Source organism: Neoarius graeffei, chromosome 24 (assembly GCF_027579695.1).
Source record: "Neoarius graeffei isolate fNeoGra1 chromosome 24, fNeoGra1.pri, whole genome shotgun sequence".
Taxonomy (NCBI): domain Eukaryota; kingdom Metazoa; phylum Chordata; class Actinopteri; order Siluriformes; family Ariidae; genus Neoarius; species Neoarius graeffei.
The window spans coordinates 37,385,549-37,397,690 of NC_083592.1; the positions used below are offsets into that span (position 1 = coordinate 37,385,549).

General features: G+C 43.4%; 1 protein-coding gene across 3 annotated transcripts in view; it reads right to left on the reverse strand.

The window, feature by feature from the left end:
* The window catches only part of si:ch211-204c21.1 (disabled homolog 2), a 70,906-nt gene that overhangs the window by 40,036 nt on the left and 18,728 nt on the right, over positions 1 to 12,142 (reverse strand). For all 3 annotated transcript variants that reach the window (XM_060907198.1, XM_060907197.1, XM_060907196.1), the window contains exon 2: positions 4,396 to 4,597. In XM_060907198.1, coding sequence (XP_060763181.1) covers positions 4,396 to 4,477 — 82 coding nt within the window. In that variant the 5' untranslated portion in view covers positions 4,478 to 4,597. The remainder of the gene's footprint in view (positions 1 to 4,395; positions 4,598 to 12,142) is intronic.

A 12,142-nucleotide genomic window follows, 5' to 3' on the forward strand; every position in this document is an offset into this window, starting at 1 on the left:
CAAAAAAGGTCGAAAACACAAGGTAATAAGACTGTGACAGGTCCTCCAGTGTTTGCTGTAAACATGTAACAAACCATGCTTGGAAAGTGACTATTTCTTTTTTATTTTCTCCAGCTTCTGGGAGAAACATTGGAGCGATAACAGATCTAGGTTAACATGCAGCGTTTCGCTGTAGGGCCTATAGTATCTGGCCCCGCACGTTTTTTCAAATTAATTTAGCATATGGATAGCTAGCCATTCCATATATATATATATATATATAGTCCATTGTGTGTGCGTATCAGGGTTAAAAACGTTCTTTGCTGTATTAAAACGATGTATGTCGGTCATTTTGTTAGGCCTAACGTTACATGCTTGGACAATGATTAACTCAAGTTAGTGGTGAAGTGCTAGCTATTAACTGTGGTAAGCAGGCCTAATTATGTATGCTTTATCGTGGGCCGTCATTAAGTGTCATTTATTTGTATGCGGCCCTCGGAATAAGCATATGATGATGATATCAAATCCAATACCGGCAACCTGTTAAGACCGGGATTAATGTGATCGTCTTTTGTCACTCTTCAAAGTAAATAAAACTTGATAATTTTGTGAATGTTTTTATTGTTTATGAGGTCCCTGAGCATCTTAGCATGTTGTTTTGGCTTCTTAATGTAGTTTATAATGATTTATAGCCTGTATCAGGTAGATCTAAAGTCTGCTTGTATATGTATAAAGATGCCTTTTATCATGTTGGAAAATGTTTAGAAATGAATTCTTGTTAGTTTTAAAAGTTTTTAATTTTCCGGTGACCGTAAATACTAGCCTAAGGCCGATATATTAAAGTCAAAATGGCGCGACATTGTTAAACACACCGAGACCAGAGCTTGTACAAGAAGTAAAGGGGATTACAGTGATGATGAGGACTTTGATGGCTTCTGAACAATTTCCAATATTAGATCATAAATATTTTTATGAATGCTATAAGCTGTGTGACTGTGAATATGATATTTACTAAAGTTCTGTTAGAACATTTCAATACAATTGACTTGTTTGTAATAGTTTGAAATACAAATGATGTACAGTATTTGTCAGTTTTTCTACGTTCTAATGAATAACTGATTGAAATTGTATTCTTGTGTCAGTCTTTTTGATTTTTAAAAATTATATTTGTACATATTAACACACTAAATGATCTTCAGATCATGAATATAATTTTTGTATCCAAATTTTGCATTCAGGATCACTCAGAATTCACCATTTAACATCTACATTTTCAAAATTTTCCAGGGGAGGACCCCTGGACCCCCCTCTTTTTTATACATCGCGGCGGCGGCTAACGCAGCCTCCGCTCAGCTTACGCTTAACCTCTGCCTACTACTCTTTCTTACTTGCCCCTTTCTCAGAAATATATTGAGACGGCTGGTGTAGTGTAAAGACTCTAATGCCGCTTTTCCACTACAAACGCGGCTGAGCCGTGCCGTGCCGAGTCGAGCTGAGTCGAGCTGAGCGGGGCTGTTGGAGTTGCATTTCGACTACAACCGCGCTGAACCGTGCTGGCTGGAAGTGGGTGGACACATTGGGTGGAGTTAGCGAAAGTGGGTGGACGTCACGTGATGTCGTTAAGCAGCGCAAACAGTGACATCAGTGACAGTGGCGGAACAAGTCAGAGCCGGGCCGGGGGCGGGGCAAATGACCGGGCCCTTTATTAAAGCTTATCATAACATCATTTTAGGCTACAAAATGTCCGCAACTGCGGTGTTTACCAATTTCAACACTACCGGGTGCAACTATGTTATTTAGTACATCAAGTCCTTCAAACGAACATGTAACTCAGAAACAAAAAACATTAGGATACTGTACATGGCTCATAATAAAACATCAATAGCCTATACTGCGCACATTATTTGAAGGGCATACGAATGAGCGCTCAGAGGCTGCAACGGTGACAGGAAGAGTCAGAAATAAAAGGAGGGCGGTGCAAACCTCACTGAATGCACTGTGTTTACCAATTTCAACACTACGGGGTGCAACTATGTTATTTTGTACATTAAGTCCTTCAAACGAACATGTAACTCAGAAACAAAAAAACATTAGGCGACATACTGTACATGGCTCATAATAAAACATCAATAGCCTACTGCGCGCATTATTTGAAGGGCATACGACGAGCCTTGCACTCCGCGAACTCGTGCACGATGCTCTGTATGTCACTGATTCAGTGAGCTTTTAAGCGGTAGTCTCACGACCCGAATAGTAAACAATAAACATGGAGGACATGGAGTCGTTAGTGTTGCTGGTCTTGGTGCTGTGGCTTGTTGTCACCGACAACGCCAACAGATACTGGCAAGAGCGTATAGATGAGGCGAGGCGCATAAGGCTCCAGAAATTCTCGTAATTCGTAATTATTCTCCTTCCGGGTTTGCGGTGTTTACAGATCCCAGCGCGCTCGCAGGGCGTGTGTGGGCATGTGAGGACACTCCTCCTCACCAATCAGTGCACAGGGGAGTGTCTGCTCACGCCCCCAGCCTCACTCGGCACGGCTTGGCTCGCTTCAGCCCCACTCCAAAACGGTGCGAGTTTTAGGGGCTAAGCAGGGCTGAAACGAGCTGAGTCGTGCTGGTTTTTGGTTGTCGAAACGCGAGCCGTGTCGGGCTGAAGTGAGCTGAAGCGAGCTGAAGTGAGCTGAAAAAGGGTAGTGGAAAAGGGCCATATAATAAAAAACTTAATTAAAAAGTTAAAGCGAATAGCAGAAGTTTGATATCGGCTTCTCAATGTATTTGCCAAAAAGCTAAAAAAAAAACCACAACAACTTACAAAACCTTTCGTTTAACCTTTCAGAAGGACCAAACAAAAGCCGTGATAATCAAAAGGTAAATTTTCGTAAACACCACTTACTCGATATTGAATCAGTAGCCTTGGTGAACCACGAGGTCAATTTCGTTTATCCGTTTATCTGCCGATTATCTTCTGATACTACGAAGTTATAACGAGGTTTGTTTCTGGTTCTGACTGGTTCCGAAGTTTATCAAGAAGTAGAACGGGTAATCGAACTTGATCAGGATAAGTGCTGATTGGTTACAAAGTTTCGCTATTGTTACACTCATTCTTACATTCTTACAACATGATGACATTGTTCTTGTGTACCTTTGATAACGCAAGATCAACTGTTCCTATCGCAAGATCACGATTCGCCGTTCTGGTGATTGTAATGCGTATGTGTATGCGCAGTGTGCTATTGTTACATTCATTCTTACATTCTTACAACATGATGACATAGTGGCTACTGCCTCGCTTCGCTTCTATGAGACAGTAGCCACAAAAAGAGTTATCAGCACAGTAAAAACGATCGTAGTTCTTGGAATTTCTTCATCGGATATCTTCAAGGGACTGATTTATCCAAAAAATAAAGCTTATATGGTAGAATGTTTTCTACTCGAGCCATGCCAGATTTTCCATTACAACGCAGATTCACTCATAACACGGTCGAATCCTTTGGATCCCTACTACTGCATTATAACAGGTATTAGAACCTGCACGTTCATATAAACATATGATACAAACCTCTGACCAATCTAATTCAACACTTCAACAGTGTACTATATTCAGCAGTATATATTCAGTATATCATTAAGTGATTACTTCAAAATGTCTCGTAAATACAGTGAAACTCATCAGAAAGGCAGTAACTAGGGTCAGGAATGTAACTCTGGACCCGTAAACAGGTCTTGGGAGTTTAAGGTTGTTAAAGAACTTGTGTATAAAATGCATCAAAGCTAAAAGCACATCGGACGTTTATTTCAGGATCAGGACGTTCGGCAGAATATAAGGACGTAATGATCCATAATGAACATACTTGCCTCAAAAATACTGTGAATACTTGGGTAACTATTCTACATCTGTGGTTTATTTGGACATAAACCCAGTGAAACTGATGACCTTCTGCTTTTTCCACGTATAGGGAAAAAAAGAACAAGAAAACGAGAAGTCCTGTGTTCGTCAGACTGAATGGAGTTTCTCTTAAACATTCAGATCTGTGCATTCATGTGTTCCTCTGTGTAAGGAACATCAATCATCAATGTATCTTTAAAAAATGTGCAATTCTTGCAAAGTAATAAAGAATTCTATCATCCCTGGAATTTCTTGCGTCACAGGAAAACAACAGCAGATATCATAGCACCAAAAAAAGGCAGCTGCTTCTTTTGAAAAAAAAAAAGGAAAGACTTCCAAAGAAAAAGGATGCATAAAGCACAATTTCAGTCAGATGCTCCATACGTCAAACTAGAAAACCTTCAACAAACCAGGTCTCTGTACATGGCCTCCAGCCTCCAAAGCTCCAAAGATGCAGCTAGAAAAACAAACCGTTTCCAAATTCCATAACCATGCACCATGCTGTAACCACCAAGCATGCTCACATACCCTTCTTCTTCTCCTTCTTGGATGGTGTCTTCATGGGTGCCTGCTCAGCTGGAGGCATGCCGGGCTCCACCTCTGCAGACATTTTTCGAGGCCAGCCTCACGTGACGGGGTGATCGAAAGCAGCTCTCTGTCCTTCTCTCCACTGTGTAGTGTGCTCGCTACAGCCTGACTCAACAGTGGGTCATGTTCAGCAAAGCATGAGCTGGGGAGACATGAAAGAGGAAAAGGTTGAGTGAAATAATTCTAGTAAAAGAAAAAACAAAACACAAGCTAAATATGACTGAGAAGATGAAAGAGTAAACTGTTTGGGAAACGACTGAAAATGAAGCTGATAATATCTCTTTTATAGGGAAACTACACTCATCAGACAACTCAAAGCATTCTGTAAACCGCTAGTTTACTGCTAATAACTTGCTTCCTTGTTGTTCATGACATGAAAGTTACATTACTGGCATTTAGCAGACAATCTTATCCAGAGCGACGTATAACATACCCAGAGCTGCCTGGGGAGCAGTTGGGGGTTAGATGCCTTGCTCAAGGGCACTTCAGCCATTCCTGCTGGTCCAGGGAATCAAACTGGCAACCTTCTGGTCCCAAAGCTGCTTCTCTAACCTTTAGGCCATGGCTACCCGATACAAGTGTAACTTGTCTTGATATGTGCCACGTACATTATCAGTGATATTATACGGTAGCATATACAAATATTAAATAAGTCTGTATACTGGATGCTTTTAAAACAAAAGTATTCACAGATGTCTTTAGAAATGCTCATCATCATCCATTCTTCGGCCTCGGCCGAGATAAATCACCCAATGTTCTTCCACACATTCCTGTCAGCCATTGCAAATTTCAGGTCCTGTACCCCAATTTCAGTGTCCCCTGATATTACAACCCCGATTCCAAAAAAGTTGGGACAAAAGTACAAATTGTAAATAAAAACGGAATACAATGATGTGGAAGTTTCATAATTCCATATTTTATTCAGAATAGAACATAGATGACATATCAAATGTTTAAACTGAGAAAATGTATCATTTAAAGAGAAAAATTAGGTGATTTTAAATTTCATGACAACAACACATCTCAAAAAAGTTGGGACAAGGCCATGTTTACCACTGTGAGACATCCCCTTTTCTCTTTACAACAGTCTGTAAACGTCTGGGGACTGAGGAGACAAGTTGCTCAAGTTTAGGGATAGGAATGTTAACCCATTCTTGTCTAATGTAGGATTCTAGTTGCTCAACTGTCTTAGGTCTTTTTTGTCGTATCTTCTGTTTTATGATGTGCCAAATGTTTTCTATGGGTGAAAGATCTGGACTGCAGGCTGGCCAGTTCAGTACCTGGACCCTTCTTCTACGCAGCCATGATGCTGTAATTGATGTAGTATGTGGTTTGGCATTGTCATGTTGGAAAATGCAAGGTCTTCCCTGAAAGAGACGTCGTCTGGATGGAAGCATATGTTGCTCTAGTACCTGGATATACCTTTCAGCATTGATGGTGTCTTTCCAGATGTGTAAGCTGCCCATGCCACACGCATTAATGCAACCCCATACCATCAGAGATGCAGGCTTCTGAACTGAGCGCTGATAACAACTTGGGTCGTCCTTCTCTTCTTTCGTCCGAATGACACGGCGTCCCTGATTTCCATAAAGAACTTCAAATTTTTATTTGTCTGACCACAGAACAGTTTTCCACTTTGCCACAGTCCATTTTAAATGAGCCTTGGCCCAGAGAAGACGTCTGCGCTTCTGGATCATGTTTAGATACAGCTTCTTCTTTGAACTATAGAGTCTTAGCTGGCAACGGCGGATGGCACGGTGAATTGTGTTCACAGATAATGTTCTCTAGAAATATTCCTGAGCCCATTTTGTGATTTCCAATACAGAAGCATGCCTGTATGTGATGCAGTGCCATCTAAGGGCCCGAAGATCACGGGCACCCAGTATGGTTTTCCGGCCTTGACCCTTACGCACAGAGATTCTTCCAGATTCTCTGAATCTTCTGATGATATTATGCACTGTAGATGATGATATGTTCAAACTCTTTGCAATTTTACACTGTCGAACTCCTTTCTGATATTGCTCCACTATTTGTCGGCGCAGAATTAGGGAGATTGGTGATCCTCTTCCCATCTTTACTTCTGAGAGCCGCTGCCACTCCAAGATGCTCTTTTTATACCCAGTCATGTTAATGACCTATTGCCAATTGACCTAATGAGTTGCAATTTGGTCCTCCAGCTGTTCCTTTTTTGTACCTTTAACTTTTCCAGCCTCTTATTGCCCCTGTCCCAACTTTTTTGAGATGTGTTGCTGTCATGAAATTTCAAATGAGCCAATATTTGGCATGAAATTTCAAAATGTCTCACTTTCGACATTTGATATGTTGTCTATGTTCTACTGTGAATACAATATCAGTTTTTGAGATTTGTAAATTATTGCATTCTGTTTTTATTTACAACTTGTACTTTGTCCTAACTTTTTTGGAATCAGGGTTGTAGATAGGGAGGGGTAGGTTATCTTTCTTGACCTCACTGGGCAGTGCTCCAGGCTCCAGAGGAGAAGGCAAGCTATCACCTCCCCCTTGGTTCTAAAACAGTGCCCCGCGAAGAGGACTCTTCTTGATTTGAGTCTCATTGTGACTGGCGGCAAGTTCCCGTACATCTCCTCCAAGGTGGCATGGGAAAACCAATGGATGTTTTGAACCCGACGTTGGAGGTTGGTATAAGTTCCATCTATGGACCTAGAAATGCTAACACTGCAGTTTTCTTACCATTGCACACAGTTTGAGTGCAAAACACGGAAGTTGTATGATGTTGCAAAAAGTGGGGAATTTTGCCACTTACGTATATTAAGTAACATTAGCTTTCACTAGAAAGTTACAATATTTCCTTCACCTCCGAATAAAACTCCAAAAACTGTGGTTTCTGCAGAACATACAGTCCATCCATACTTTCACACTGATGCACTAAATACAACATTCAATACAACACATTTTCAACACGTCTGACACAAAGTGCTTTTTTAAATTTTGTGTGATTGTTAGCTAAGATGCTCAGAGTGTAAAGTTAGGATGAAATCATACTATAAGTAGGTTGCATCTGACATAGCAACCGTCTCATTAGATATACAAGACATGAAATGGTCAGCTAAACTTCACAAAGTGTTATACTATCACTGAGGCACCTTGCTAGTCATTAAAATGCCCTACGCTTGCATTGTTTTGCGCTGTTTGAATCAAACAAACCATGAAACTGATAAAAGTTTCTTCCTTCCCTGTGAAGCAATAAAGAGTGAAAGAGCAAAGGATTTTACCAAAAGACGATGAGAAAGGTGACTCTTGAACCTTTCTCTGCGATGGAACGGAGTAGAGTTGAAGAACGCTCAAGTTTGCAGTGATCGCTATGTGAAAGGTTTGTAAAGATTTTATGTTTCTGTCTTATAAATTTTATGTCTATGTCTCATTTATAAATGCGTTTTTTTTCTAAGCGTTATCAGATGAAGCACTTCAATGTTGTTGTACTGTGTACAGGCATTCTAATTCTAATTCTAATTCTAATCCTAAATTCCTCTGATTTATTTAGTTTGGATTTGCAAATTACTTTTCTTACCATTTTCCATTATTTCATGATGTTTTGAAGTTCAGGAGATGCTTAAGTCCTCAGATATGTTTTTGTTTACTGTTTGATTGTGGTTGCCATATTGTAAACTAACACATATGTTTTCACTTTATGTTTCAAGATGTCCTAGCAATCTTTACAAGGACGATGATATAGATTCGGTTCCTACACTGAACTAGATAGATCAGATAATCAAGACAAGCCACGTAAGCACAAAAGCAGAGCTCATGAGTTAACAGCACGAAACTGCTTCCCTGGCCATGCAGTTACAGTAAGCTGTGATAACTTCTCCATCCTGTTTCACCAATACCCAGGTCTTTAAAGGTGTTTCTGTGGACCTTGGTGAAGGATTTACCTGGAAGAGAAGATCAGGGAGGATTGAGAATGACTGTGGTTTGTTTACACCCGATACTAAAACTTGTAGTGTCCTAGCAATCATCACAAAGACGCAAATAAAAAGCCCAAAAATGCTACGTACCTGGGCAAAAACAATAGAGGATTTTCTTGTAGTGTTTTGATCCCCAGATCTTTAACCCAGCCACATATAAAAAGTTGTACGCCTCCATGCTCTTCCAGGTTTTCATCTGTTTGTCTGTGTAAAACGATGTCTGCAACACCAGGTAGTTTGAGATGTTGGGGAACTCAACAGATGGATGATTTTCCAACTAATAGAAAAAATCCTTCTTTGATAACGTGTAAGGAACTATCCCATTGCAAAGAGAAACTTTCTGTAGGTATCTTGACCATGGGGCGGCACGGTGGTGTAGTGGTTAGCGCTGTCGCCTCACAGCAAGAAGGTCCTGGGTTCGAACCCCGGGTCCGGCGAGGGCCTTTCTGTGTGGTCTCCCCGTGTCCGCGTGGGTTTCCTCCGGGTGCTCCGGTTTCCCCCACAGTCCAAAGACATGCAGGTTAGGTTAACTGGTGACTCTAAATTGACCGTAGGTGTGAGTGTGAATGGTTGTCTGTGTCTATGTGTCAGCCCTGTGATGACCTGGCGACTTGTCCAGGGTGTACCCCGCCTTTCGCCCGTAGTCAGCTGGGATAGGCTCCAGCTTGCCTGCGACCCTGTAGAAGGATAAAGCGGCTAGAGATAATGAGATGAGATGAGATCTTGACCATGCATTGGCCTCTAAGCTGTGAAAATAGTCAGAGACAGTTTTGCTAGCTCTTCGCATAATCGCAGCCAAATCGGTTTGCCAGACCACCACTTTATTCACCGGAAGTAAACTCGCAAGCAAAAATCTCATCTCATCTCATTATCTCTAGCCGCTTTATCCTTCTACAGGGTCGCAGGCAAGCTGGAGCCTATCCCAGCTGACTACGGGCGAAAGGCGGGGTACACCCTGGACAAGTCGCCAGGTCATCACAGGGCTGACACATAGACACAGACAACCATTCACATTCACACCTACGCTCAATTTAGAGTCACCAGTTAACCTAACCTGCATGTCTTTGGACTGTGGGGGAAACCGGAGCACCCGGAGGAAACCCACGCGGACACGGGGAGAACATGCAAACTCCACACAGAAAGGCCCTCGCCGGCCCCGGGGCTCGAACCCAGGACCTTCTTGCTGTGAGGCGACAGCGCTAACCACTACACCACCATGCTGCCCCAAGCAAAAATCATGTGACTGAATACAACCTATACAACACATTTTCAACACATCTGACACTAAGTGCTTTATTCATTTTGTGTGATTACATTACATTACATTACATGGCATTCAGCAGATGCTGTTATCCAGAGCGACGTACAATGAGTGCAAAAGTCAGGTACACAAAGTGCCGAACTTCTAGACAAGAAAGTTCTAGTGCCAACTGAACAAGTGACAGCAATACCTAGTGTAATATGCTGTTGAAATACCAATACTCAAACAGCCAAGCAAACGAACCAAAAAGTATAACTAAATAGGGAACTCCAAACAGCTAACGCCAGGCTAGACCCTACACAGCCCGGGTTGGTCTAGACCGAAACGCGGTTACACAGTGGGCAGGGAAGAAGGGGAGAGGTGCAGCCTGAAGAGGTGAGTCTTTAGTCTGCACTTGAAAGTGCTCAGGGAGTCAGCAGTTCTGACCTCGATGGGAAGATCATTCCACCAATGGGGAACCAGGACAGACAGTAGTCTTGAGTGGGTTGGGCAGGAGTGAAGAGGAGGAGAGGCCAGACGACCAGTAGTAGCAAAACGTAGGGATCTGGCTGGTGTGTGGGGCAGAACAGACTCTGGAGGTATGCTGGCCCTAATCCCTTGAGAGCCTGGTAAGCTAGCACCAATATCTTAAATTTGATGCAAGCTGCGATAGGTAACCAGTGTAGGTCGGCAAGCAGAGGGGTGACATGGGAAGAACGAGGGAGGTTGTAGACCAGGCGAGCTACAGCATTCTGGATGAGCTGCAGGGGTCTGATGGCAGAAGCTGGAAGGCCAGCAAGGAGAGAGTTGCAGTAGTCCAAGCAGGAGAGAATCAGTGCTCGGACCAGAAGCTGAGTAGAGTAGGTGGTAAGAAAAGGGTAGATCCTTCAGATGTTGTAGAGGAGGAATCTGCACGTCCAGGTCACTGCAGCGATGTTCGCTGAGGAGGAGAGTTTGTCATCAAACATGACCCCTAGGTTCTTCATACTAGGTGAAGAAGACCTAGAGATGTCCCCCAGTGAGATGACAATGTCCAGGGGTGAAGAGGATGGAGCAGGAATGTAGGTTACCTCTGTCTTGCCTGGCTTGAGCTGCAGGTGATGGTTGTCCATCCAGCTCTGGATGTCATGCAGGCAAGCAGAGATATGAGCAGAGATCTGTGTGTCAGAAGGAGGAAAAGAGAGAAACAATTGGGTGTCATCAGCATAGCAGTGGTAGGATAGACCATGAGCAGAGATAATTGGGCCAAGAGACTGGGTATAGAGGGAAAAGAGAAGCGGACCAAGGACTGAACTTTGAGGGACACTGGTGGTAAATGGGCGTGGTGCTGATACAGTACCAGACCAGGTAACCTGGAAGGAGCAACCAGAGAGGTAGGACTTGAACCAGTCTAGGGCTGTCCTGCAGATCCATAGAGCTGATAAGGATGACAGGAGGATGGCATGATCAACAGTGCCAAATGCGGTAGAAAGATCAAGGAGAATCAGGACAGAGGAGAGGAATGCAGCACATGCTGCATGAAGTACCTCACTGACGGAGAGAAGCGCTGTCTCAGTTGGGTGTCCGGCTGGGAAACCGGACTGGGGGGGATCCAGGAGGTTGTTACGTGAAAGAAAAGAGGAGAGTTGGTTAGCAACAGTACATTCAAGTGTCTTTGACAAGAAGGGGAGAAGAGAAATGGGGTGGTAACTCTGGATGACAGAGGGGTCTAAGGTGTTTTTTTTTCAGCAGAGGGGTGATGTGGGTCTGTTTGAAGCTGGAGGGAAAGTATCCGAAGGGCAAGGAGGAGTTGAAGAGGAAGGTGATAAATGGGAGGATGTCAGGAGTGATGATCTGGAGGAGAGATGAGGGGATAGGGTCAAGGGCACAGGTGGCCAGACGGTGAGAGAGCAGGAGCTGGGAGACATCTGAAGTAGAAAGAGGTAAAAAAGCAGAGAGCAAGGGGGAAGGGACAGGGAGGGTGGGGAGGGGGTGCGAGGATGAGGCAGGCATGGTGAAGGAGTTGTGGATGGCTATGATCTTCTCCTCAAAAAAGACTGCACAGTCCTCTGCAGTGATGGAGGACTGAGGTACAGCTGGTGGAGAGTTGAAGAGAGAAGAGAAAACAGAAAACAGTTGACGAGGGTTGGAGATGAAGGTACGAATTTTGGAGTGATAAAACTTGATCTTGGCTGATTTGAGCGAGGCTGTGAACTCAGCAAGGAGGGACTGGTAGCGGGACAGGTCAGCAGGGGCCCTGGATTTTCTCCACTTCCTCTCTGCTGCACGAGCCAAGATACTCAGAGTGCAAAGTAAGGATGAAATCATACTATTATTTGCCTTAAATTGGGGAGGGAGGGGTCATCAATTAGGGGGTGATACACAAATACACACCCACCTTCAGTGCTCCTTCAGAAGCTCCACCCACCAGATCCATGGATGCGCATTGTCAAGGCAACGGCACTAACAGTGCCACTCCCTTCACTCCTCCCCTTCCCCCTGTCCTGTGCATGAACACGAACAC